Genomic DNA, 27,059 nt, shown 5'->3' on the forward strand with positions numbered 1-27,059 from the left:
AGGCTGCAGTTTCTCTTCCTCGGCCAGCTATTCAGTCGCTTCCCTTCACCGATCTACGGAGCGGTTTATGTCGGAAAGTTGCTCATTTATGGCATGCGCATTGGTCAACACTTCCCCGCAATAAATTGCGGGAAGTGAAAGCCCTTCCTTGCGCTTGGACCTCTTCCTCCCGAATGCGTCGTCGAGAGGAGGTAATTTTAACTAGACTCCGGATAGGGCACTGTCTTTTTAGCCATCGACATCTTTTAAGTGGCGATCCTCCCCCACTCTGTCCCCACTGCTCTCAGCTGTGGACGGTAAGACACCTTTTAATTGAATGCCCCTATTTTAATCCGTTACGCTCCCGTCTACAGCTTTCGCCTGATCTATCATCGATTTTAGCAGATGACACGCACTCAGCTGACCGCGTTCTCCAGTTTATTAGTGCCAGTAAAATGACGTCAGTCATTTGAACCTTTTTTTGGGGCAACCAACCCCTTTCTGTAGTGGATTTTTAAGCCTTCCTTCTGCTTTTAGTTTCTCCAATTTTATGACTCTGTTCCCATTGCTGATGGTTTTCAATTTCGGTTTTTTACTGTTTGCTAAGTCACGGGCTGGGCGCTAATGACCATAGCAGTTTTGCGCCCTAAAACCAAAACAAAAAAAAAAACTAAACTTTCATGAAGGATGAATGCCTGAGAGTTCCTAGTGCTCAGAGTGGGCTGTTTGAATGTGTGTCAAAATTACAGTTGCGAAAACTCTCTCTACTGCCCTGACCACCCAAATCTCCCTGTTGTGCACTAGGCCCTCCTCTCTGTATTGTAATTATTACCTCTGCTTTTCTGTGATAACTGGCAGTTCTTTCCTCTATAATCATATAATGTTCTTCTGTGCTGAATTCTTACAGAGCATGTTTTGCAAGTTCATACCACCAAAAGTTTGTACACCATTAAGATTTGTAGTGTGGCATATTAGACTGCTCAAGGGTAATTTTTAATTCCAGAATTGTGTTGCATGTTGCTGAACTACAGATTACTTGTACTGACAGTATGTTCAGTTAGATAGCTGCCATCCCCTCTTACTCAGCATGAAATGACTCACAATTCCTCTTTATGTCCTGAAGACCTTAGTAAGGACATGACAGATGAGCACTCTACTCCCAAACATATCTCGTGTACCACTCGTGACTCTAATCCTTCAGTCACTTGTTAAGGAATGTTCCCCGTATTACCACAGACAGGACAACTTAACTGCATTCCTAGTCTTGGCTCTGGCATCTTCTCTCTTTCCCAAAGTGGAAATTTGCCACCTGACATATTAAGTAACCTGGTCCATTGTTATGCCATACTTCCTCCCAGTCCCTTTCCACATCAATGATCTGCCTGTGGAAGAACCAAATGCAAGGCTAGCCATACGCAGCAACACAACTGATAATATTACAGCTCCTTTAGAGGAATTGACCATGCTTCAGAGTCATATCTCACCCTATCAGAGGCAGGGCCATCGATAAAATCAAAATGTATTCCAGCTCTACTGTAACTTCTGTATGATATTTTACCTGAACTGGTAATCCATGATGACCATCTCAAATCACAGTGAAGAGCACAATTGACTACCCACAGGCAGAATGTGCTGCCAAGAAAGAGATGCTCAGCTACTACCTGGCTTCATGACCCACAGCATATGGGTTCCCAGCATTCTGACTTCACCACTGCCATTGTCTCCAATATCAGATTATCTGATTGAAGTTCATGGGAGTTGCCTTATATCATACCTTTGTCCCACAAGCCTCAATCATCACTTGCTCCTGTGCCATGCACACAGACATATCCACCCCTGCCCTGTTTCTTGTATTTCATTCTCTTCACTTAAACTTTCTCTCCAATTTCGTCCTTCCATTTTCTGCCCCCCGCCCCACCACCACACTCTGTCCCATCACACTCATCCACACTAAGCTGTGTACCACATGTGACTTCCCCGCTCTGCCAATGGCTGGGGCACATATGGGCTGTTCCGTTTCGATTTGGAAAACAGGAAACATTATTTTTTCTGTGAGTTCATTTTAATGTAACCTAACATGGATATTGAGTTACTCTTCTACAAACTCACAGCTGTCATAAGTAGACACTTTGTTTCTTTGAATCACAGTTACTATAATAAAAAAACACATTATTCTAAGACTTCTCTGAACCTGTTTGAAGTGAAATTCTCAAACACAATTCAAAATGAAAGTAATATTGTATAGTTTTGGTATTTTTGTGCTAGTTAAAGAATTTGCGTAAATTTAATTTTCAATACAGTTACTCTTTTTCTGAAAACGAGATTTAACTTGGAATAAAAAGTACTTTGTGCCATTTCAGCATTGATATAAAAAAAGTATTATTGAACATTTTGTGGTACCTTCAATGGAGAGTTACAGGAAACATAAAAAAAAGAAAAATTGAAATGGATGCGAAACCTGATGGTTGCGCTATGCCATATTACAAAACACCCATGATTCATGATGCCATTGTTGATACTGCTAATCGTTTCACAGTGTGAAGATGCTGACAACTGGGATGCTATGACCATGAATAAAAGACTGTTTTTGTTCCCATGAACCAAGGCTGGGCAGGATGAGTAGGAAAGAAAGGAAAATCAGGGAGTACAAGACCATGGACAAACTGACCTACACTGAGGCTGAGAGAAAATTTGAACACCTGCTTCCTGTACATATGGCATTGTCTTAAGCCACCAGTACAACAGTTCTGGCACGATCAGCTCCGACAACCCAGGTCACCTCTCAGAGCCGGAAGACACCACCTGCCCCTGCGATGGTGGGAGAATTTTCTTCCCTTTTGATCCTGCACCACCTACTTCAGGAGCAACACGCCACCCCCCCCCCCCCCCCCCAACCATCGGGGACATCTGTCCCCAATTCTAAGACAGAGAAGTGTAAGTCTTCTTCAGTTTCTTTCGCTAGGATGGGGTCCTGTGGGTCACTCCCTTCCCAGCTTTCTTCTAGTGGGAAAGATGACACCCACCAGTGGCTGAAAAGCCCAAAAGCTGCTGGTCATATGGCTTCAGTCCCAGAGACTGAGCCAGTGAAGTCCTCCCGGCCAGAGAAACCCAAGGAGCAGCGAGAGAATTCCAAAAAGAAGACTCCTAATGCCAAGGAAATTGCAGTGGCACCCACACCATCGCTACCTACAAGCTGTGTGACAGAGGATGCGATGAAAAATTTCGGCGTCTGCTTAGGACCTAGATCTCGCCATACCCTCACACTACGGATATAGGCTGTGCAGGCCATAAATCGGTGGCAGCAGGTGACTATGAGACGTAAACTGCCTCATTAAATGTTGCTTCCCAGTCTCATGTCATCCTCCAGTGGAATTGCGGCAGTTTTTTCCACCGGATGGCTGAGCTATGGTGACCGTTAAGCTTTACACCTGCTACCTGCATTGCCCTCCAGGAAAACCTGGTTCCCAGCAATGTGGACGCCTGTACAAAGTGGCTATAAAGGATATTAAAAGAATCGTAGCGACTGTAATACTGTCTGGTGGAGTTTGCGTCTATGTCCTAAACTCATTCTGTGGTGACACCCCTCTTGAAGCTATGGCTGTCAGAATAAGGACGACACAGGAAATAACTATCTGTAATATATATCTTCCTCCAGAGGGTGCAGTACCCTTGAATGCATTAGCTGCACTGATTGATCAACTCCCTAAACCTTTCCTACTTTTGGGAGATTTTAATGCCAATAACCACTTGTCAGGTGGTACCAAGATTACTGGCTGAGGCAGAAATGTCGAAACTTTACTGTCGCAATTCGACCTCTGCCTCTTAAATACTGGGGCCACCACACATTTCAGTGTGCCTCATGTTAGTTACTCGGCCATTGATTTATCAATTTGGAACCCAGGACTTCTCCCATCTATCCACTGGAGAGCGTATGACGACCTATGTGGTAGTGACCACTTCCCCATCTTCCTGTCACTGCCCCAGTGTCAGGCACATGGACGCCTGCCCGAATTGGCTTTGATCAAGGAGAAGTGGGGAGCTTTCGCCTCAACTATCACTGCTGAATCTCCCCCACATGGTAACATTGATGTGATCGTTGAGCAGATGACTAGCACAATTGTTTCTGAGGCAGAAAACGCAATCACTCGCTCTTTAGGGTGCCCAAAGTATAAAGAAGTCCGATGGTGGTCGCTGGAAATCGCTGAAGCAATTAAAGAGAGTTGGTGAGCTCTACAACGGCATAAGCGGCACCCTTCCCTGGAGCACCACACAGCCTTTAAACTTCGCACTGTGCCGGGCACTGTGCCTGGCACTGTGCCGGGCACTGTGCCGGGCACTGTGCCGGGCACTGTGCCGGGCACTGTGCCGGGCACTGTGCCGGGCACTGTGCCGGGCACTGTGCCGGGCACTGTGCCGGGCACTGTGCCGGGCACTGTGCCGGGCACTGTGCCGGGCACTGTGCCGGGCACTGTGCCGGGCACTGTGCCGGGCACTGTGCCGGGCACTGTGCCGGGCACTGTGCCGGGCACTGTGCCGGGCACTGTGCCGGGCACTGTGCCGGGCACTGTGCCGGGCACTGTGCCGGGCACTGTGCCGGGCACTGTGCCGGGCACTGTGCCGGGCACTGTGCCGGGCACTGTGCCGGGCACTGTGCCGGGCACTGTGCCGGGCACTGTGCCGGGCACTGTGCCGGGCACTGTGCCGGGCACTGTGCCGGGCACTGTGCCGGGCACTGTGCCGGGCACTGTGCCGGGCACTGTGCCGGGCACTGTGCCGGGCACTGTGCCGGGCACTGTGCCGGGCACTGTGCCGGGCACTGTGCCGGGCACTGTGCCGGGCACTGTGCCGGGCACTGTGCCGGGCACTGTGCCGGGCACTGTGCCGGGCACTGTGCCGGGCACTGTGCCGGGCACTGTGCCGGGCACTGTGCCGGGCACTGTGCCGGGCACTGTGCCGGGCACTGTGCCGGGCACTGTGCCGGGCACTGTGCCGGGCACTGTGCCGGGCACTGTGCCGGGCACTGTGCCGGGCACTGTGCCGGGCACTGTGCCGGGCACTGTGCCGGGCACTGTGCCGGGCACTGTGCCGGGCACTGTGCCGGGCACTGTGCCGGGCACTGCCTCAGAGAATTACCCCCCAGCCTTTTGCACACTCAAACGGCAGCTGGAAGGGAACGCCCGCTTTCACTAAACGCAGCAGTGTATCCTATAACACCCAATTTACGGAGTGGGAGCTCCTCGGTGCCCTTGCACATTGCCCCGACACAGCTCCTGGGTCTGATCGGATCCACAGCCAGATGATAAAACCTCTCATCTGACTACAAGCGACATCTTCCAGTCATTTTCAACCAGATTTGGTGTGATGGCATCTTTCTGTCGCAATGGCAGGACAGCACTATCATTCTGGTGGTCTAACCGGGTAAAAGCCTGCCTGATGTGGATGGCTATTGCCGCATCAGCCTCACCAACGTTCTTTGTAAGCTGCTGGAACATATGGTATGTCGGCAGTTGGGTTGGGTTCTGGAGTCACGTGGCCGTTAACGGTCTAGCAGCAGCTCTCGGGCCCTCCGACTCACCTTCTCTATATGCAGACGACTTTTGCATTTCGTACTGCTGCTCCAGTACTATTGTTGCTGAGCGTCGCCTCCAGGGGACCATCCACAAGGCGCAGTCATGGGCTCCAGCCCACGGCTTCCAGTTTTCACCCGCAAAGTCGTGCGTCATGCACTGCTGTCGGTGTTGTATCGTTGACCTGGAACCCGCACTTTACCTTATTGACGATCCACTCACTGTAGTGGTGACATATCAGTTTCTAGGATTGGTTTTCAATGCTCGATTGACTTGGCTCCCTCATCTTTGTCAGCTTGAGCAGAAGTGCTGGCAGCACTTCAATTCCCTCTGTTGCCTGAGCAACACTATTTGGGATGCAGATTGCTGTACACTGCTGCAGCTCTACAGAGCCCTTGCCCAATCCCGAATTGACTATTGGCGTGTGGTTCATCGTTCTGAAACGACTTTAGCATTGCAATTACTCGACCCTGTGCGCCACTGTGGGGTTTGATTAGAGGCAGGAGCTGTTAGAATGAGTCCAGTGACCACCATACTGGTGGAGGCTGGTGTGCCTCCACTGCAGATCAGACGTGTGCAACTGCTCACCAGTTAGACAGCACACATTCATAGTTGCCCTGACCATTGGAATTACCGTCTCCTTTTCCTACCCGTGGCGGTCGATCTTCCACATAAGTGGCCCATATCGAGTCCAACGTTAGTGGTTTGCGTGCGGTCCCTTATCTCTGAACTGGAGTCCTTCCCTTTACCACCTCTACTTGCGGTCCATTCACGTATACCTCCATGGTGTACGCCTTGACCACAGCTTCATCTGGACATTTTGCATGGCCCTAAGGACTCCATTAACCCCGCCGCTCTCCGCTGTCGCTTCCTCTCGATTCTTGACGAGTTAGGGGGCTCTGAAGTGGTTTACACCAACAGCTGAATGGCTGATGGTCACGTAGGCTTCACATATGTTCATGGAGGACATGTTGAGCAGCACTCCTTGCCAGTTGGCTGCAGTGTTTTCACTGCAGTGCTGGCGACCATATATCGTGCTCTTGAGTACATCCACTCGTGCCCTGGCGAGTCATTTCTCCTGCGTACTGACTCACTGAGCAGCCAGCAAGCTATTGACCAGTGCTACCCTCTCCATCCTCTGGTAGTGTCCAATCAGGAGTCCATCTATTCCCTGGAACAGTCCCACCATTCCGTGGTGTTTGTGTGGACCCCAGGACACGTCGGAATCCTTGGCAACGAAATTGCTGACAAGCGGGCCAAACAGGTGACGCAGAAATCACTTCTGGAGATCAGCATCTCTGAAGCTGGCCTGCGTTCTGTCTTACACTGCATGGGTTTTCCGGCTTTGTGTGATGGAATAGCATAACAGCACACACAACAAAACTGTGTGTCATTAAGGAGACAATGAATGTGTGGAAGTTATCCATGCAGGCCTCTCACAGGGAGTCAGTTGTCCTCTGCTGGCTCCTCATTGGCCAAACGTGGCTAACGCATGGTTACCTACTCTGTTGTGAGGACCCACCTCAGTGTCGCTGTGGCTCCCAAATGACAGTCGTCCACCTCTTGCTGGACTGCCCACTTTTAGCCGCTCTGCGGTAGACTTCTAACTTTCCCAGCATGCTGTCTTCAGTGTTGGGTGACAATGCCTCCACATCAGCTTTAGTTTTAAGTTTTATCCATGATAGTAGGTTTTATACTTCTATGTAGGTTTTAGCACATGTCCTTCATCCCTCAGTGTCCTCCAACCTAATGGTTTTAGGGTGGAGGTTTTAATGTATTGTGGTGTGTCTGACTTTCCCTTTTTATTATCGTGGTTGGCAAGCCAATGTAATCTGCTTTCATGTTTTACTCCCTTCTGTTCCTAGCTTCTCTCTTTTCTTGTTCTCTTTTTTTCCTTTTAGTATTCGTTGCCTTCCCTTTGTTCTTGTGGCTTTTCCTTTCTTTCCATTTTGTGTTATATGTTTCATCCATTTTATTCTCACCCTTGTGGCATTGTTTTATTGGGAACAAATAAGTGACGTTGTAGTTTGATCCCTTATCCCACCTTTAAATCAATTAACTATCATCTGTCTCATACATATTCACACCAGATGGAATAGTTCTGTTTCATTATGGCTGCTCTCCCAAGGCTGTTAGTAGTTATGACAAGATGTTGTCCACTCCATGAACCTTGTTTTGACTCAGATCCTTCAGGTTCTTGATGTAATATCTCCCATCTCATCTTTGTCCACATCCTCCTCCATTTCTATAACATTGCCCTCAGGTTGACATCCTATGTACAGACAGTCTATATACTCTCAGCTTTTTCTTCATTATTTAAAAATTGCTGTCTATCTTGGTTCTTGATATTCATACTTCTGCTTCTGTTACCTCCAAAGGCCTCTTCAGTTTCCCCTAGTGACATCTGCTTCTGGATTCTTAAATTTGGACTGTAGCCTTTCTTGCTTAGCAATTTGTTACTGCCTGTCACTCATTGACTTTTTATTCACTTTTGCATGCTTCATTTGCTGCATTTTTATATTTTTTCAACAACTGAATTCTGATCTCCTGTGTTGTCAAATGAATTCTACTGAGCCTTTTCTTTTCACATAATTGGTCCTCTTCTCACTTCATAATTCCAGCTCTCAAAGCTACCTATTGCTCTGCTACTGCGGTAATGGGCAATATCATTGGCTTTGGGGCCATTATTGTGTAGGCAGAGGTTAGCAGAGGGTCACAGTTCTTAAATGATAGCATGCAATAGTTTAATTTGCATTTCAAGAAAGTTATAAATTGTTACAAAAAATTCTGACTGTATTGGCAGGCCTCACAAAAACCACCGGTGGGCTGCTAGCCCACACTTGTCTTATTGTGTTCCTTTTCTCCTGGTATTGTCAGTCATTGCATAATGCTCCCTCCATTACTTGCAGCAACCTCTGGCTCTTTCAGCTTATTCAGGTAATATGTCCTCCTACCTTCTTGACATTGCTTAAATTTTAATCTACAATATATAACCAGTACATCATGATCATTCTGCATTGCACCTTGATATATCTTTGAATTTGGACACAGATTTCTAATTCTCTTCTCCCAAAATCGTATAATCAATCTGAAACCTTGTGGTGGCTGCAAGTCTTCTATGTGTGTAACCTTCTTTCATGATTCTTAAACCAAGTGTTACTGATGATTAAATTGTTCTGTGCAAAATTGTACCAGGCAGCTTCCTCTTTCATTCCTTTTCCCAGTCAACATTCCTCTACTATATGTTCTCTTTCTTTTCCTACTATTGAATTTCCAACCGCTGTCACAATTAAATTTCTGTGTTCCTTAACTATCCAAATATTGTATTTTGTCTCACCACATTCAATTTCTCCATATGCAGAGCCAGCTGTATTGTAAGCTTGTACCACAGCTGTGGGTTTTGGCTTCACATATCTTGGCTGCAATAATGTTACAGTGTTGTTGTTAGTAGCTTACTTGCATTGTTATTTTCTTATTCATTATTACACCTATTCCTGCATTAGTGCTATTTAGTTCCTTTCTACAGCCCTATATTCACTTAACCAGAAATTTTGTTCCTCCTACCATCAAACTACTCTAATTCCCATGACATCTAACTTCAACCTGTACATTTCCCTTTATACATTTTCTAGGGTCCCTGAAAGATTAAATGATACAATTTACCAGCTCAGACTTGTATGATTCCAGTTTTGTTTCTCCTGCTATGGCAACAAACTCCTGAGTGGTCCTTACCTGGAAATCCAAATGGGGGATCATTTTTAGCTCTGGAGTCTCTTCCTAAAGAGGATACCAACATTTAACCAAACAGTAGAGCTGCATGTCCTTGATAGACAATGGCTGTAGTTTCCTCTTGCTTTGAGATGTTTGCTGTACCAGCACAGAAAGACCATTTAAGTTGTCACAAGGCCACATCAGTTACTTATAGTGGCTTATTTATGTGCTACTGAAAAGGATGCTGTGCCCTTTTAAGGAACTACACTTTTGACTAGTCCCACAAGAAATACTCCTTCTTTATGGTGGTATCTATGGCTCAGTATCGCTAATGCATGGAAAATCCCAAAGAAAATGAACCTGGTGACTCTTGAAATGGATGTAAGTCCCCCCACATGCACACGCATACATGTTCGTAAGTTCATGCAACCTGACACAATAGTCTTTTGCTCATGCCTGTCTGCAGCTCAACATGTCATCTTTATGGTGAGTATAAATCTATTATTTTCATAATATTGTTAATATTCCAACCTGGGTTTTCTATTGTTTAATTTGCGCCATTTTCATTCCATGATTAAAAACCCTTTGTCGCTCTTTCACGTGTATTATAGTTGTCTTATATTTGTGACTAAATTTTGACAGTAACTTCAAATTGATCTTTCTTCCTGACAATCAGGACCCGCAATACCAGTTATGGAGGAGACTGGTGTTCACAGCGGACGACAAGAAGAAAGAGAAGCACTAATGGTGAGTTTCATTAGCAGCATACGAGTACCCACTCCCCCCTGTGGGTCCGGGGTAAGAATAGGCCTGAGGTATTCCTGCCTGTCATAAGAGGCGACTAAAAGGAGTTTCAACCGTTTCGGCATTCCATCTGATGGCCCCCCTTGGGGTTTGACCTCCATTTTTCAAAATTCTACAGAAGTACGAGCCTTTTGGGGAAGGACGCCTTACGTGGTGTATCACTGGTCCTCCGTGCACTAAGACCTTGGCACTCAGCATTGTAACGGCGTTGTAACCATACCCACTATTCCTCAAATTGGGCATAAATGCCTGATGGGTTGTACAAGTTACGCCCATAGTGTGTCCCCATCTGCACCTACGATCATGATGGACTTTCCATGGCACCCGAAATCCAGCAGGGTAGCCAGCCCGTTGTGGTGGGGTCGTCATGTACCCTCTAGGCTGTAGCCCCCTGACAACACAGGGATCGTACTGCTGATACCTGAGCTGCACCCTCCCCACGTCAGCCAAGGAGTAGATGCCCGTCTCCTTGGGGCATCAGGACTCCCGGCAACGGTCATCCTGCCAGGTGGCCCTTACTGAGGCTGGGTGGCGCCTGTGGGGAGAGCCCCTGGTCGGAGTGGGTGGTATCGGAGCGGACGTTTCGCAGATGAAACGTCAACATGTATCAGGTCGCTCTGCAGCCGAGTCTTTTAAAAAGAAAGGTACTCTCTCTGGTTCTGGTTCTCCTGCCCTTTCCCCCTTGGCCACTCCCTGGGATGAAGGACAGGCCCGCCGGCTTGGGGCGAAGTACTTCACCCGCTATTTGGTCTGTTCTCGGACCGATGGGGGGGGACGTTCGCCACCTCCAAGCCCATGTTCTTTGTTGAGCACATCGAGGACATCTTCGGGGAAATTGAGGCTCGCAGCAAAATGCGTTCGGGGTCCGTTCTTATAAAGACCACCTCCGCCACACAGTCGGTGGCACTCCAGGCGTGCGAATGGCTAGGGGCATCCCAGTGTCCATTGTCCCGCATCTGGCACTGAATAGGACGCAGGGGGTTATTTTTCATCGGGAACTCCTGCTCCAGTCTGATGAGGAGCTCAGGGCCAACCTGGAGTGCCGAGGCGTGCATTTCGTCCGGCGGGTCCAGCGCGGCCCCAAAGACCATCGCATCGACACCGGGGACTTTATCCTCGCCTTCGAGGGGGACGTTCTCCCAGAGAAGGTAAAGGTGATGTGCTACCGGTGCGACGTGCGTCCTTACGTCCCGCCTCTTATGCGCTGCTTTCGGTGTTTGCGCTTTGGGCACATGACGTCACGGAGTGAGGATGAGCCCCTTTGTGGCGATTGTGGACGTACTCTTCGTGAGGAACGTACATGCACCCCACCACCTCAGTGCGTTAATTGCCCTGGCATCCACTCGCCTAGATCTTTAGACTGCCCTGCGTATCAGAAGGAGAAGATTCAAGAACTCAAAACTTTGGATCGTCTCTCCTATTCTAAGGCCAGGAAGAAGTATGACCACCTCCATCCCGTAACGTTGACAACTTCGTTTGCCTCAGTCGTGTCCACTCCTTCCACAGTATCCTCACCCCTATCCTGTCCCCCCTCCAGTTCCTCCCCCATCCGGGGTCTATGCCTCCGCCTCCCAAATCCCTCCCTTCCAAATCCTCCTCCACCGCGGCCCCCACCCCCTCTGCCCCAGGGGCCACCCTTCCTCCTCCTCTTCCTTCCCCTACCCCCCCCCCCCCGCCCCCCCCCCCAGACACCTGAGAAGCGATCCTCTTCTCAGGCATCCATCGGGGAAACGTCCCGGACCCCTGCTTCCGAGATCCGGCGTTCCAAAACTGACCCCACGCGTGAGGACATTCTTTGGGTCCAGCCCACCATCCCCGTTGTAAATGGACCGCCAAAAGTGGTCGTAGATATCTTTTGCTAATTGCTGATAAACGCACTATTTCACTCCCATTTACGGAGCTTGTTAGCACTTGATGTTAGGTTGGCGCCATTACAAAATATTGTATTGTAGTAATCGCTGCTGCTTGCTGGATCGCTGCGGTGTCTCGTTGCTGATGCTGGCTCTAAATTTGGTTGTCTAGGGTAAACACATGAGGTTCCGTGTTTTTCATGTGCTTTTGATGATAAAGAACGAGCGAAACCAACACGTATGTAAACATCAAACATTTATTACTTTGGTGGCCATATTGATTCCACTGTCCACCAAAGACCATAACACAACACAAAGTAGTACTTCCTTTACATGTTCTTTGACTTGTTTTGCCAAACAATAACACAGAAACACACTTCACCAAAGTGACATTCCGACTGCCCTACTGCCTCCGACTGCTCTCTCAACCCTTCTCGCTGCTTGTATTTATAACATTGTCAAAGAACTACTAAAAAGAGATATAGTTTGAGTCACATGTACATCTGTTATCATAATTTGTGCAGAAAAGTTATTAATTTGCATCGAGTGATATAATTTAACATGATATGAAAATGACAGACAGATTTGTTGACTTGACAGAATAATTCTCTGTTACAAAAAGGCCGTTTTTTAGAAGTTTGTCAATTGACTTCTCTAATTTGCATAAATAAGTAACATGAATTATGAAGAATTACATTGGTTTTCGTCTAAAATAGGATTGATTACGTGAATACTGAGTGAAAACGCTCCTAGTGAACAAATAGGTTTCACTGGGTGATTTTTATTTAAGGAGATCCAAAATACCTAAGTTGGCCACTATTTTTCGTACTTCATATTCATTATTTAAGATAAACTTAGTGTTTTTACATGATGACATTTGCTGTATCAGTGATCAAGTGATATTAACTTTTGTGTGGGTCAGTTATTCAGTATAATTTAATGGGTTGACTGTTTATGGAGACATGTTGTGCAATCCTTGTTAACATACACAATAACTTTTCTATAATCATAAATACTCGTTAAACTGGTTGAATTTGGAAGGGATCGCATACTTCATTAAAATAAAGCCTTTAATATGTTCCGTTACACCGTGCCTCCTTGGACTTCCAAGAAGGCCTCCAGGAAGAAGTCTATCCCCCTCTCCACGCCGGCGCGTTTCGTCTGACGCTCCATCCGTGAGTCGCTGCTCCCGGCCGTCCTCAGTTTCGCCGGGACGCTCTGCTGCCAGGCGCTCAGCTGGTCTCTCGTCGGCAAATGATGCTACCCCTCCTACGCAACCCGGGACAGCAGCCACAGCTGGCGATGACTCGATGGAACAGGATCCGCCTCCCGCCAGTTGTAGCGTTGTTTCCTCGAAACCTGGCCCTCCGCGGCCGTCGAGGTGACCAGCTCTTCCGCCGTCTCATTCCCCCCTTTTTTCTGACTAGCGATGGCCTTGTTACATTGGAACATAAGAGGTATTCGATCTAATTGGGAGGAATTACAACTGCTCCTTCGCCTGCACTGTCCGCTCGTCCTTGGTCTCCAGGAAACCAAGTTGCGCCCAACTGACCGTATTGCCTTTACCCACTATACCTCGGAGCGGTATGACCTCACCCCTGTGGACGGTATTCCGGCTCATAGTGGGGTCATGTTGTTCATTCGGGACGATGTCTATTACCATCCCATCCCATTGACCACCCCACTCCAAGCAATAGCTGTCCGTATTACTCTTTCTGCCTTTACTTTTTCTGTTTGTACCGTCTACACTCCATCGTCATCCGAAGTTAGTCGGGCTGACATGATGCACCTGATTGTTCAGCTTCCTCCGCCGTTTATATTGTTCGGTGACTTCAATGCCCATCATCCCCTTTGGGGCTCTCCTGCATCCTGTCTAAGAGGCTCACTCTTGGCGGATGTCTTCAACCATCTCAATCTTGTCTGCCTCAATACTAGCGCCCCGACTTTCCTCTCGGACTCTACTCATACCTACTCCCACTTGGACCTCTCGATCTGTTCTACCACTCTTGCCCGACGGTTCGAGTGGTATGTCCTTTCTGACACCTATTCGAGCGACCACTTCCCCTGTGTCGTTCGTCTCCTGCATCACACCCCATCCCCACGTCCTTCGAGCTGGAACATACTGAAAGCTGACTGGGGACTTTACTCCTCCCTGGCGACCTTTCCGGACCACGATTTTCCCAGTTGTGACAGTCAGGTCGAATACCTCACGGCTGTTATCATCAATGCTGCCGAACGTTCCATTCCTCGTACTACTACTACTTCTTCTTCACGTCGCGTTTCCGTCCCCTGGTGGAACGAGGCTTGTAGGGACGCTATCCGTGCTCGACGACGTGCTTTACGCACCTTTCGCCGCCATCCTACGTTGGCGAATTGTATTGAATACAAACGACTCCGAGCACAATGCCGTAGAGTCATCAAAGACAGCAAAAAAGCTTGTTGGGCCTCTTTCACCAGCTCCTTTAACAGTTTTACTCCCTCTTCCGTCGTTTGGGGTAGCCTGCGCCGGCTGTCGGGCATTAAGGCCCACTCCTCGGTACCTGGCCTGACCTCAGGTAATGAGGTCCTTGTTGATCCTGTGGCTGTCTCCAACGCCTTTGGCCGCTTTTTCGTGGAGGTCTCAAGCTCCGCCCATTACCATCCTGCCTTCCTTCCCAGGAAAGAGGCAGAAGAGGCTCGGCGACCTTCCTTCCACTCGCTGAATCGGGAAACTTATAATGCCCCCTTTACTATGCGGGAACTCGAACGTGCGCTTGCACTGTCCCGGTCGTCTGCTCCGGGGCCAGATGCCATTCACGTTCAGATGCTGGCACACCTTTCTCCGGCGGGCAAAAGCTTCCTTCTTCGTACCTACAATCGCGTCTGGACCGAAGGTCAAGTCCCCATGCGTTGGCTGACGCCGTTGTTGTTCCTGTACCCAAACCCGAGAAGGATAGACACCTTCCTTCTAGTTACCGCCCCATTTCTCTTACAAGCTGTGTCTGTAAGGTGATGGAGCGCATGGTTAATGCTCGGTTAGTCTGGATTCTTGAATCTCGACGACTACTTACTAATGTCCAATGCGGCTTTCGTCGCCGCCGCTCCGCTGTTGACCACCTTGTGACCTTGTCGACATTCATCATGAAAACCTTTTTGCGAAGGCGCCAAACGGGAGCCGTGTTCTTCGACTTGGAGAAGGCTTATGATACCTGTTGGAGAGGAGGTATCCTCCGCACTATGCACAGGTGGGGCCTACGTGGTCGCCTGCCCCTTTTTATTGATTCCTTTTTAACGGATCGCAAGTTTAGGGTACGTGTGGGTTCCGTATTGTCCGACGTCTTCCTCCAGGAGAACGGAGTGCCTCAGGGCTCCGTCTTGAGCGTAGCCCTTTTTGCCATCGCGATCAATCCAATTATGGATTGCATTCCACCTAATGCCTCAGGCTCTCTCTTTGTCGATGACTTCGCGATCTACTGCAGTGCCCAGCGAACATGCCTCCTGAAGCGCTGCCTTCAGCGTTGTCTAGACAGCCTCTACTCATGGAGCGTGGCAAATGGCTTCCGGTTCTCTGAAGAGAAGACGGTTTGATCCAACTTTTGGCGATATAAAGCGTTCCTTCCACCATCCTTACATCTCGGTCCCGTTGTTCTCCCATTCGTGGACATAACTAAGTTTCTAGGCCTCACGTTGGACAGGAAACTGTGTTGGTCTCCACATGTCTCTTATTTGGCGGCCCGTTGTACACGTTCCCTTAATGTCCTCAGAGTTCTTAGCGGTTCATCTTGGGGAGCGGATCGCACTGTCCTGCTTCGCTTGTATCGGTCCATAGTCCGATCGAAGCTGGACTATGGGAGCTTCGTCTACTCGTCCGCTCGGCCATCCCTCTTACGCCGGCTCAACTCCATCCACCATCGGGGGATACGTCTTGCGACCGGAGCCTTCTACACTAGTCCTGTCGAGAGTCTTTATGCTGAAGCTGCCGAGTTACCATTGCCCTACCGGCGCGACGTACTGCTGTGTCGGTATGCCTGCCGGCTGTTGTCTATGCCCGACCACCCCTCTTAAGTCCTTCTTCGCCGATTCTCTCGACCATCAGTACGGGTTGTATGTGTCTGCCCTGCTGCCCCCTGGAGTCCGCTTCCGTCGCCTGCTTCAACAATTGGATTTTGCCCTCCCTACCACCTTCAGAGAGGGTGAGAGCCCGACACCACCTTGGCTCCAGGCTCCGGTTCATGTTTATCTCGACCTCAGCTCACTCCCGAAGGACGGTACTCCGGCTGCAGTGTATTGATCACGGTTTGTCGAATTTCGTGCTCGACTTGCCGGTCACACCTTTATTTACACCGATGGCTCCAAAACTGACGATGGTGTCAGCTGTGCCTTTGTCGTCGGGGCTGCCACCTTTAAATACCGGCTCCTCGACCAATGTTCCAGCTTTACGGCCGAGCTTTTTGCTCTCCATCAGGCCGTTCAGTATGCCCGCCGCTACCGCCATTCATTGTATGCACTCTGATTCACTCAGTGCTCTTCAGAGCCTTGGAGCTCCCTATCCGGTCCATCCCTTGGTGCAAGGGATCCAGCAGTCCCTCCATTCTTTCGCTGATGATGGCTCTCCTGTCAGCTTTCTGTGGGTTCCCGGACATGTAGGAGTGCCTGGGAATGAGGCTGCTGATGCTGCAGCCAAGGCTGCAGTCCTCCTGCCTCGGCCAGCCTCCCATTGTGTCCCGTCATCTGACGTTAGTGGGGTTGTTCGTAAGAGGCTTGTGTCGTTGTGGTGGGATACTTGGTCATCCCTTCAAGGGAACAAGCTCCGGGCAGTAAAACTGTTCCCAACTGCTTGGACTACCTCCTCCCGACCATCTCGGCGAGAAGAGGTCCTTCTGATGAGGTTGCGGATTGGGCATTGCCGCTTTAGCCACCGCTACCTGCTCTCCGGTGACCCAGCCCCGCAGTGCCCTTGTGGCCAAGCATTAACAGTGTGCCATGTTTTATTGTCGTGTCCCCGCTTTAGTAAATCTCATGTTGTCCTGTCCCTGCCATCTACTTTACCGGATATTTTAGCTGATGACCCTCGAGCAGCTGCTCGTGTTCTTCATTTTATAACTTTGACTGGCTTGTCCTAAGACATCTAACTCTTTTACTTATTTTATCTGCATCTTTGTAAGGACTTTCTGGTGTCACCCCCCCCCCCCCACCCCCCACCCCTTGAGTTTTACTAGATTCTATGTGCTCTAACAATTGTGACTGGGTGCTAATGTCCTCAGTAGTTGAGTGCCCTTAAACCCCAACAAAAAAAACGTTCCCATTTTCGTTCCAGGGCACCCACTCTTTTCGTGTGCATGGAGCTCCAAGCAATGAAAATACACCATCCTTTTGTGTGCTGCTATCCCTTTCCGCAACTATTTTTTCATTTGAGACAAAATGTCCCCCCCCCCCCGTGCATTATTTCTGATAATATTCATGATTTATTTCATCAAATAATCTCCTTTCTACATAACCCACCCACCTACAGGACAAATAAGAGTTTAGTATGTGCTTTTGTGCACTGGTATCTACAAACTGCAGTCCCTTCTAAATGGATGCAGAAAGTAGACTGTGAAGCCAACAGTTACACTTTGGAACAAATGACAATGACAATGAGAAGCTCTTGTCCTGGTGTGACTCATTATGCTACTTTCAGGCTATTAGCCATCACTAACATGTGGAAAAAAGTTTTTGAACTTTGCCAGTTTAGTGCTACCATGATGTTTGTATGATGACTGATGCACATCAGTATATCAGGAATGAGTTAACTTACTGAGGAAGCATGCAAGAGGGAATTACTAGATGTAAGAATACTTGGTACTGACTTACAAAGCAAGGAGAGCTTCTAATTCTGAAGGCTTAGGATAGGAATTGCTAAACTTCTACTACCCTTAATAACTTGAAAATGGACACAGAAACCACTGCCAAACTTTGTGGAAAGAGTCTTCTCTCTTTATGCAGACTGGTCTGTCCACACTAAGTTCACTCATGATTTTCTTTATCAGAGAACACACCCAAGTTCAGTGTATTCCTCTCCTCACATTGGCTCATATACTGACAAACTATTCTACCCTGGCTGGCCTGAGGAGAGATGGATGCATACTGATGTACAATGAAACAGCTGTTGGGCAGGTCCTGAGATTCATAGTGGATTTCTCCATGAAATTTGATGATCCTCTCAGCTTCATGACAGAGTTTGTCAAGAATCTGAAGGCAGAGGATATTACCACAATAACAGCCCTAGATGCTTCCAGCTGCATCACAACCTCATGCTGATCTACGATGCAGTTACTTATAACCTATTAAGCATGCAGCCCCTTTAGCTGTGACAGGTCTTGTCTGTCTTCTTCTCCCACTGCAGATCTAAATGATGATACTATTTTCCCTGCATTCCTCTAACTTCATAGTTGTGGTGCAGTGGGTATTGTGGAGTGGGACACACCTACCATAATAAGTCGACATGGGTTTGCTGGCTGGGTCTTCCCCTGCACAGCAAATACCAATCAACAGTACTCCAATTTTAAAAAAAAAAAAAATCACTTTTGTTTAAGTAAACTTTAATAAAGACAGCAGTTTAAATATCAGGATGTTCACACCTACTTGATATTGGTTAATTAATGAATTACAGTTATTTTATGATGAATGTACTCCCTGCAACTTGTCCCAACATGTCCCATGTAGGGAGTTTCGTGCTGCTTGATGTTTAATGGTAGATTTGACCACTGTTTTCTTCTATGGTTTCCATTCTAGCTGTCCTCTGGAAATCAGTCAACCTGTTGCCCATTCTCTATGGGCAATGATTTCTCAGGTGGCGTGTCAGGCCTATAGCCTTTGGTTTGGGCACCACTTGAAACAGAGTCCTCAACAATAGAGTACTTGAAACGCTCATTCCCTTCTGTTCTAAGAAAAAAATTAACCTAGCAAAATTTTCCAGTGTTGTAGTAATTCTTCCTCTCTAGGCTTCATTGTTACAGAATTCCAAAGGAAAATGATGTACCACAGAAGATACTAAATCCAGCAGTGGAATACAATAAAAATGTTTTTAGTGCCAAGTTACTACTGTTTGTAATATTCCACAGATGCTGCCAATGTTAAGTTGTTTTGAATTGCTTTTTCAGTGTATTTACTTTTACTTCAACCAATGGAATCTATACACACATGCTCAGCAGTACCTCCATGAATGGCATTAACTGCTAAAAGAAGTAATTTTTTCAACATTTGTCACATTAGAAAATTTTATTTCAGGTGGAAATTTTCTTTACACTTGAAAATACTGGAAATCACTGTTAACAAATGAACCATATGATACCCCATATTATTATTATAGAATGTGCCCTGCTGGTTGAAGTGAGTTAAGCCATCAACCCATCTACCGCTCTACTCCAGATATTTGTATAGATTTCTTTGCTGCTCTCTCATAATCCACATTTCCTGAGAGAAAGTATGTTTTACAATATGTTTTCTTTCCTAGACACGTGTTGTATTTTCTATTTCTCCACTTTTGCTTCCATTTCAACTTTACAGTATTTTCCTTGTTGTGGGTGCCAGTGCACTGCTAGTCCTTTGGCTGCCCCATTCCAGTCACGCCCCTGCTCACGATAGTGATTTGCCTGGATGAAATGCAAAGAAGCCTTAAAAAATGTCCAGAGCAGCTGCTCTAGCAGCTTCCATAGCACATGCTTGAGTGTGCCAACAATAGAGCATCCATCCATTATGGTAACTCTATCTAGCTGTAGTGTTACATTTTAACTTTAAGCCTTCAGTTTTGATGTTTAGTTTCCCTTGAAGTGATGTAGTACCTGAATTTCGCATATCACAAAATATAAAATTACATTGCAATTTGATTTTGAGAAAATTGTTGATTGGTTTCTTAGGAGTTTTAACTTCAGTCACAGTATTCTCTATAACTGTTGTCCATCGTTCAGGCATAAGCACCACTTTCATTTGTGATATCTTTGGGGGTTCAGCTGCCTATTCACTTCAACACAGTTTCTTTAGTTACTGGATATGGCATTTTGGAACTGTTGGAACTGTCATAGCCATGTGCTATTCCTTCATGCCCACTCAAAATTCCTCCCCTTTGTATTAGTATAAATACCTTTTAAGCTGTCATAGTGCTTTTTCCATTATGATACCATACACTGCCTCATCCTCCATTTTACTTAAATCTCCACTATTGAATGTGTAAATTTGACTTGGGTTACTGTGCAGTAGCTTAAAAACATTAACAGGATTAACTGGCTTTCATCTACCCATTCACTACCAAATACAACAGCAACCTCACTTAAACTGTGTTCAGTTGCAATGCAGTGAGGGCGAACACTGATGCTAGGCACCACCTGCATGTTTTTAAGAGTGGATACCATCAATACTAAATTTTAAGTATGTTTACCATCAGTTGTAGCTGTTTGAACTTGGAGTAGTCTCCTTATCAGTAGTGAGCTGTCAGCTGTCATCACAATGCTCTGCTGACAGTTTGCGCCCCCTTCATGCTCATATTACACTGTAAAAGGTAAACTGCTCTGAGCAACTTACTTCTCTAGTGTTATTACACTACCATAAAACTTGGCATTCTAGTTCATTTGGAAAGGATACTGAATAGTTAATTGTCTGTGCAGCAGAATTTAATGTAATGCTGATGGTGAGCATTGTTTGATCACAGACAGACAAAAATGATGGGGGGTTCAGTATACTCACCAAAATTTGCTTCATGCGATATAGGACAGAGATGACAGAACAGTCAGAGAATGGAAAAAATTTCAATTTGTTTTCATGACAGTAATCTCTCATATTTTTCTTGGTCTGTAGTGTGGAATATAGGGTAAGGATGACCTGGAAACATCAAAAACCACCAATGAATGCATAGTCAACAAGAGACAGTTGATTGCGATCCACACTTGGAAGTCACTGGGGTTATACAATTTGATGTCCTGTCAGCTGTGTGCACCCCCCCCCCTTCCACTCCTCACTCTCCCCCTCCCTCCCCATCCCTCCCCACCCCCCTCCATCCCCCTTAGCTCAGTTATTGAGGAGCACTGGGGAAACATTACTGCCATGATCTGATGGTGATGCGGCTAGAGGACACCCGAGGTACTTCACAGTGGGGGCAGAGGTGTTGTAAGTGTTGGTTGAAACAGTGTCAGTGATAGGGGGGATCAGCTGTATATAGGGTTGACTCCCTCGGCACTACAGAGGTAATAATCGTGAATGTGTCGTGAGGGGCCTATTGGAGGTGTCAGTCATCAGTGTGTAAACTCCCCCATGAGGCTGACCACTCTTTTGAGCATTCATGCTTGGCTAACACAGGGCACCATCCTTTGGACACGTTTTCCTTATGTGCTGCCTCTCTCTCCTCCTGCTATTCTTTCTTCCCCTCCCTTGGGGACCACAAACGTGATATTTTTGGGATTATGCTCTGAATTTTTAAGTAGCATGACTTAAGAGCATGCCCTCAGCAGTTCTTTCCTTTCCTGTTTCCTGTAATTCCTCGCTCGCTTACTTGCGCCCCCCCACTCTCTCTCTCTCTCTCTCTCTCTCTCTCTCTCTCTCTCTCTCTCTCTCTCTCTCTCTCCCCTCCCTCCCAACAGGCCATAAAGGACATAAGGAATACTTCCCTAGAAACTCAAAGGCAAATATTCTTCTCCAGTGCCGACTCGAAGATCCCCTTTGGTGGTGTCATGACGTGATAGCCTTATCCTGCCAACCTCCATTTTTGCCGGTGTGTGCGATCAACCATTTTCATACCCTGGAGTCTGCAGACTGACTGAGGGAGAATGCTGATACCTCTGCAGGTCTAATGGAGCAGCATCCTCCAACCTTTGAACCTTGTAGAAATGGGTCTTCAAAGGCTGGCTCTTGGGAGCTTCTGAGGTGATACACGTTCATTTTCTACTTTCTTTTTGTCTCCATCATGACTATCCTCCAATGGAATGCTCATAATGTTTGATCCAAAAAGGAGGAATTCAGACTGCTCTCAGAATCAGTGTGTTCACTTGTTCTCTGCCTCCAGAAAACAAATTGTGTCCTTATGGCTTCTTTGACCTCTTGCATTTCTGTTTGGCATATTTTGACCTTCCCCAAAGATGGAACTTAATCTGATGGAGGAGTCACACTGCTCATCCAGGATGATCATTTTCAAACCATCTCACTGAACATGTGGCTGCAAACTGTTCTGGTCAGCATTTTCCTTCCTCATTTCACCTCTTCTCTTTGTACCACCTAAATCACACCAGGGCAGACTTCCTTCACATTATTGGGCAGCTACCTCACCCATTTCTGCTACTCTGTGACTTTAATGCTTTAATGCTTATGCCCTCTTGGCCGATCGTCTTAATCAACTCAACCTCTTCTGACTTAGAACTGGAGCATCCACATTCCTTTCAGACTCCTTGCACACAAAGTCCCATTTGGACCGAACCTTCCGCACTGCCAAACTTGCCCATTATCTTGAGTAGTCTATTCTCTCTGACACTCGAGCAACCGTTTCCCGTGTGCTATCCATTTGCTGACTCCTACCCCACCCATGTGCAAAAGCCAATTTGCAGCTTTCTGAGGCTCACTGGAGGCTTTAATCCTCCTTGGCGACCTCTGATGAACATCATCTACCCAGTTGTGCTGACCAGGTAGAATACCTTACAAACTTTATCCTTACACCACAGAACATTCAATTCCTTGTGCTTCACCTTTGCCATGCCATGTCCCAATCCCTTGGTGGACTGAGGCATACTACAATGCAATTTGTGCGTGGAAATGTGCTCTCTCATTCTTTGAGATAGCAAAGCAGCTAGCTGCCTTTCAATTATTATATATTTTAACACTTCCACTCCCTCTTCAGTCATGTAGGCCATCCTCAGATGGCTCTCTTGGAACAACGTCTTTTCCACTATTTCCAGTGTGACCGTAGCATATGATATCATCGTGGACCCTTTTACTATCGTCTGTACCTTGGGCTGCTATTTTGTAGAGCAGCGCCTTCCTCCATCAGAAACAAGTGGAGGAGCCTCAGGTGATAACCTTCTCCTATAAGAATCATGAATACTACAATACTGCTGTTAATTTGCAGGAGCTATATCATTCTTTCACTTCATCCTGACCTTTCATGCCAGGGCCAGATCAAGTTAACATTCAGATGTTGCAGAACCTTTCTCTTGTGGACAAGCACTTTCTCATTCATACGAACAATCCCATCTGGCAGATGGCACATTTCCCAGTCACTGGCGTGAAGCCACTGTCACACTCATACGTAAGCCCAATAAGGGCAAACACCTTCCTTCAAGCTACCTCCACCTCTCTCCCATTAGCTGTGTTTGCAAGATGTTGGGAAGTTTGATTCATGCCCAGCTGGTGTGGTGGCTAGTCTCACAATTTACTAACCACTACACAAAGTGGATTTAGAGTCCACTGTTCTGCATTTCATCATCTCGTGACTTCAACCAATGTTGTAGACAATTTTTGTGGAACTGCAAGACTGTGGAAGTGGGTTTTGATTTGGAGAAAGCCTACAACACATGCTGGGTACTGGAATCATCTATACTCTTTATACGTGGAGCTTAGAGGGCGACCTACTCCAATTCCTTCAGGAATTTCTTAAATACAGATTTTTAGAGTATGTGTGGGTTCTTCCTTGTCAGACAGCTTAATCACAAAAGCAGTGTGCCTCAGAGTTCAGTCCTGAGTGTTGTCGTCCTTGCTATCACCATGAACCCTACTATGGCTTGTCTCCTGCTTTGCATCTCTGGCACCACTTTTCATGATTTTTGCAACCTATTGCAGTTCTCAGTCATCTTGTCTCCTTGGTTGGCATTTTCAGCATTATCTCAATTCTTTTTACTTGTGGAGCATTGACAATGGCTTTTGCTTTTCCACTGATAAAACCATTCGTATCAATTTTTGGCAGTTCATTGGGTTTCTTCCAGTTTTCACATCTTTGACCTGCTGCTCTTCTGTTTGCTGAAAATGCAAAATTTTTGGGGCTCATGCTTGACAGAAAACTTTCTTAGTCCTCTAAAGTGTGTTACCTGGCTGCCTTCTGTACCCAGTCACTTAATGTCATATGTGTGATCAGTGATATACTTTATGGGGAGTGGCTCAGACCACCCTCATCTGTTATTACCAATCCCTTGTCTGTCTGAAACTAGAATGTGGGTGTTCCATTTATTCCTCTGCATGTCTTTCAATTTTATGCCATCTAAATACACTCCACCATTGCAACATCCATTTGAATGCTGGTGCATTATACACTAGCCTGTTTGGGAGTCTTTATACAGAAGCAGCCTAACTAATGCTGTCATACACTCCTGTTCGTCACTCTTGATTGAGCCACTGTGACACTGTGATGTTTGTCAATCCCTGGTTACATTGGTCTGGTCTGAAACAATGTTGCTGACACTACTGCCAAGGCTGCAATCCAAACCCCCCCCCCCCCCCCCAGTTCTTTCATTGTTTCCAATGATCTCTGTGTTGCCATCGGTCAGCAGGTAGTGTCCCTTTGGCATTACCACTGTTCTTCCTTTAATGGGAACAAGCTCCAGGGAATAAAAACCTCTCTCAACTGCTTGGCCAACCTCCTCCTCGACCCTCTCACAGTGAAGGGATCATTTTAGGTAGGGTGTATATTAGCCACTGTCATTTTAACCGTATCATTTGTTAAGTGGTGATCCCTTACCATTTTGTGTTAATTGTCACCATTTTCTGACAAAATGGCTATTTTTTAACCACTTACAGTCCAATTTTTTTCCATGTGAGTTACTGGCCATTTTAACAAATGATGTGCAGGTCATCAACTGTGTTTTACTTCTTATCCACCGTAGAAATATGGACATTTCATCTTCGGTTCAGGACATGCCTCCTCTCTACAGTTTATTTTATGGATCTTTTTCCAGGAGGAAGTAGTTATTTTTAGCTGTTTTTGCATCTGTCAGTTGGGATTAGTGTGTACCCATTTTTAACACCTCCTTTGTCTTTGTTCTAAGGTCCTGGCATGGGTGCATTTGACCTTAGTAGATTTTGTGCCACAGAACAAAACAATTAGTATTAAGAACATCCTTGATGAATCTGCTAAAAACAAATCCATTTTAAATCTGAAGAACCTTACAGATGTGCAACTCTTCACAACTTTGACTGGGCTGCCTTTATGGGTGCTGACAAGAAATCTACTATTGGGTTCTGTAGAAGTCAAGTAGGGTTTTTCCATGTATAAGGAACTATTGAGCTCAAAATGTCTGCGACTTGGTGTGTAAAAACATTGAAATGACAGAAGCCTTTAAATGGGGTAAACAAATTTAATGTAGCTGATAAAAATCAAATGAAAGTGATTTCACCAGCAGCTTTTGGTATGTATGCTTAGAAACTTCTTGTCCCTTTGTGGCCATAATTTGTCACTAAAAATACTCTATTTATTATAACATTTTGTTGGAAAGAATAAAGAGAAGATACATATAAGACACAATTTGCTGTATGACATACTTGATTATTTTAAAAAACAGTTGATCAATTCCTATAAAATACTTGATGTATTCCATCATAGAGTTAAAATTCGGTAAATTGGAATACATTTTGCAATAAAAATTTATTTATCATTCTTTCACCTTTTAACAACAGACAGTATTGCTGAACTGTGAAGAATTCTGCTCATAGCAGTTCCTCTTGACCCATGCACTGATGAAAAGTTTGTTGTTACGTCAACATAGTACTGTAAGTGATTGTTGAATGGCATTAGATTGTTAGCTGTCTGCCTCCTGCCCACACCACTACTAATTCACAGCAAAACCATGCAGATTGACGCTTATCAATCCTATTCCCTCATCACTTGTACTTGCACCAATACAATTCATTTTAATGCGGAATATTGTGTTTATAATGAATCATTTAAGATTGATTTACTGCCACAAACCATTAATTACTGCACAAGTACTTTTGGTGTGTGTAGTTTCTTAAGCTTGGATACATGCATTTAATGGTGTCATTTTTTGTCAACTGGGACTCAAAATTTCAAATTATATTTCAAAAAATATTGATGAGTGGGAGCCTGCTGTGACATGCGGAGATTTGGATGGGAGAGCTGGTGTGGAGAGCTGCATCAATCCAATGTTCTGACTGAAGACAACAAGAACATTATTTTTGTTTTGAGTTGCTGTGCACTGAAAGGCAGGAAGTGCTATCATATGAAATCAGTATCATTGACAGGGTCTAGGTCTTGTTTTCCTGTCAGATCACACATTGTCAGTTTCTTCCTTTACTCCTCCATTTGGTCTCCTATCTATTTCCTGGGGTTTGGTTCTGCTCAGAAATCATGATAACTTTGTAGTGCGTTTCAGAATTCATCACTGGTATTGAGTGCATTTTTAATGATGATGCTAGTATTTTATTTTTATAAAGTGATTCAACCTAGCTGAAGAGTACAGTGTTGTGCTGTCACCTCCCTAACTGCCAAAGTGGGAGGGAGTGCTATTTTTTTTTAAAGGCTGTTGTCAGTGTGGCTAGTGTGATGATGAACACTATGAACTGCAACACACCTTCCAACAGCAGGTAAAACTTCATCTTTTATGCAAGTCATTGGTGCTTAAGCTAAAAGAAAGTGTGCTAAATTGCCATGTGAAATACATACCTAAATGCCAAGCCTCATACAGATTAATTTTGTTGCACCAAAGGATGAAATCGCCACCTGCTGCTCCAGTGTAAGGTTTGAGGATGACACCATTGTGCTTTCTTAACTGTGGAGTTTCAATGGAGTGATTAAAACACAATAGGATAGAAGAGGTCATATCAAGGAACTGGATAAGGAGTTCATTGTGGCTTTCGATATTGGAATACAGTGTTGCAGATGCACCTAAAATTATGTAGCATGTCCACAAGTTGTACTAACCAAGTGAGAATAGTGTTATGTTCTACTGTGCTTTAATTACTTCACTGAAATGCCACACATACATTTTAATGCTGAATAGTGGAACAATATAGGTGAAAAACGTCTGTTTTGGGAAAAACCACGACACACACACATTGGATGTGTGAGCATGCATTAATCATAGATGTTTTAGTTTCTTGCCAAATAGTACCACATCTATGATTTTGGAATCTTGTGGTAGTAATGATTTGCTGCATACTATCATTTCTTCAGTGGCTTATTTCTGTAGTCCCTGTCATGTCT

The 27,059-nt window shown here is 46.0% G+C and overlaps 1 protein-coding gene across 1 annotated transcript in view; it reads right to left on the minus strand.

Annotated features, from left to right (window-relative positions):
* LOC126195773 (uncharacterized) overlaps positions 1-27,059 on the minus strand; it is a 65,885-nt gene that overhangs the window by 7,870 nt on the left and 30,956 nt on the right. The window contains exons 3-4 of the mRNA XM_049934405.1: positions 17,956-18,121; positions 4,269-5,083 (exon numbers count right to left, since the gene is read on the minus strand). Of these exons, the coding sequence (XP_049790362.1) occupies positions 4,269-5,083; positions 17,956-18,121 (981 nt within the window). The remainder of the gene's footprint in view (positions 1-4,268; positions 5,084-17,955; positions 18,122-27,059) is intronic.

Source organism: Schistocerca nitens, chromosome 7 (assembly GCF_023898315.1).
Source record: "Schistocerca nitens isolate TAMUIC-IGC-003100 chromosome 7, iqSchNite1.1, whole genome shotgun sequence".
Lineage (NCBI taxonomy): Eukaryota > Metazoa > Arthropoda > Insecta > Orthoptera > Acrididae > Schistocerca > Schistocerca nitens.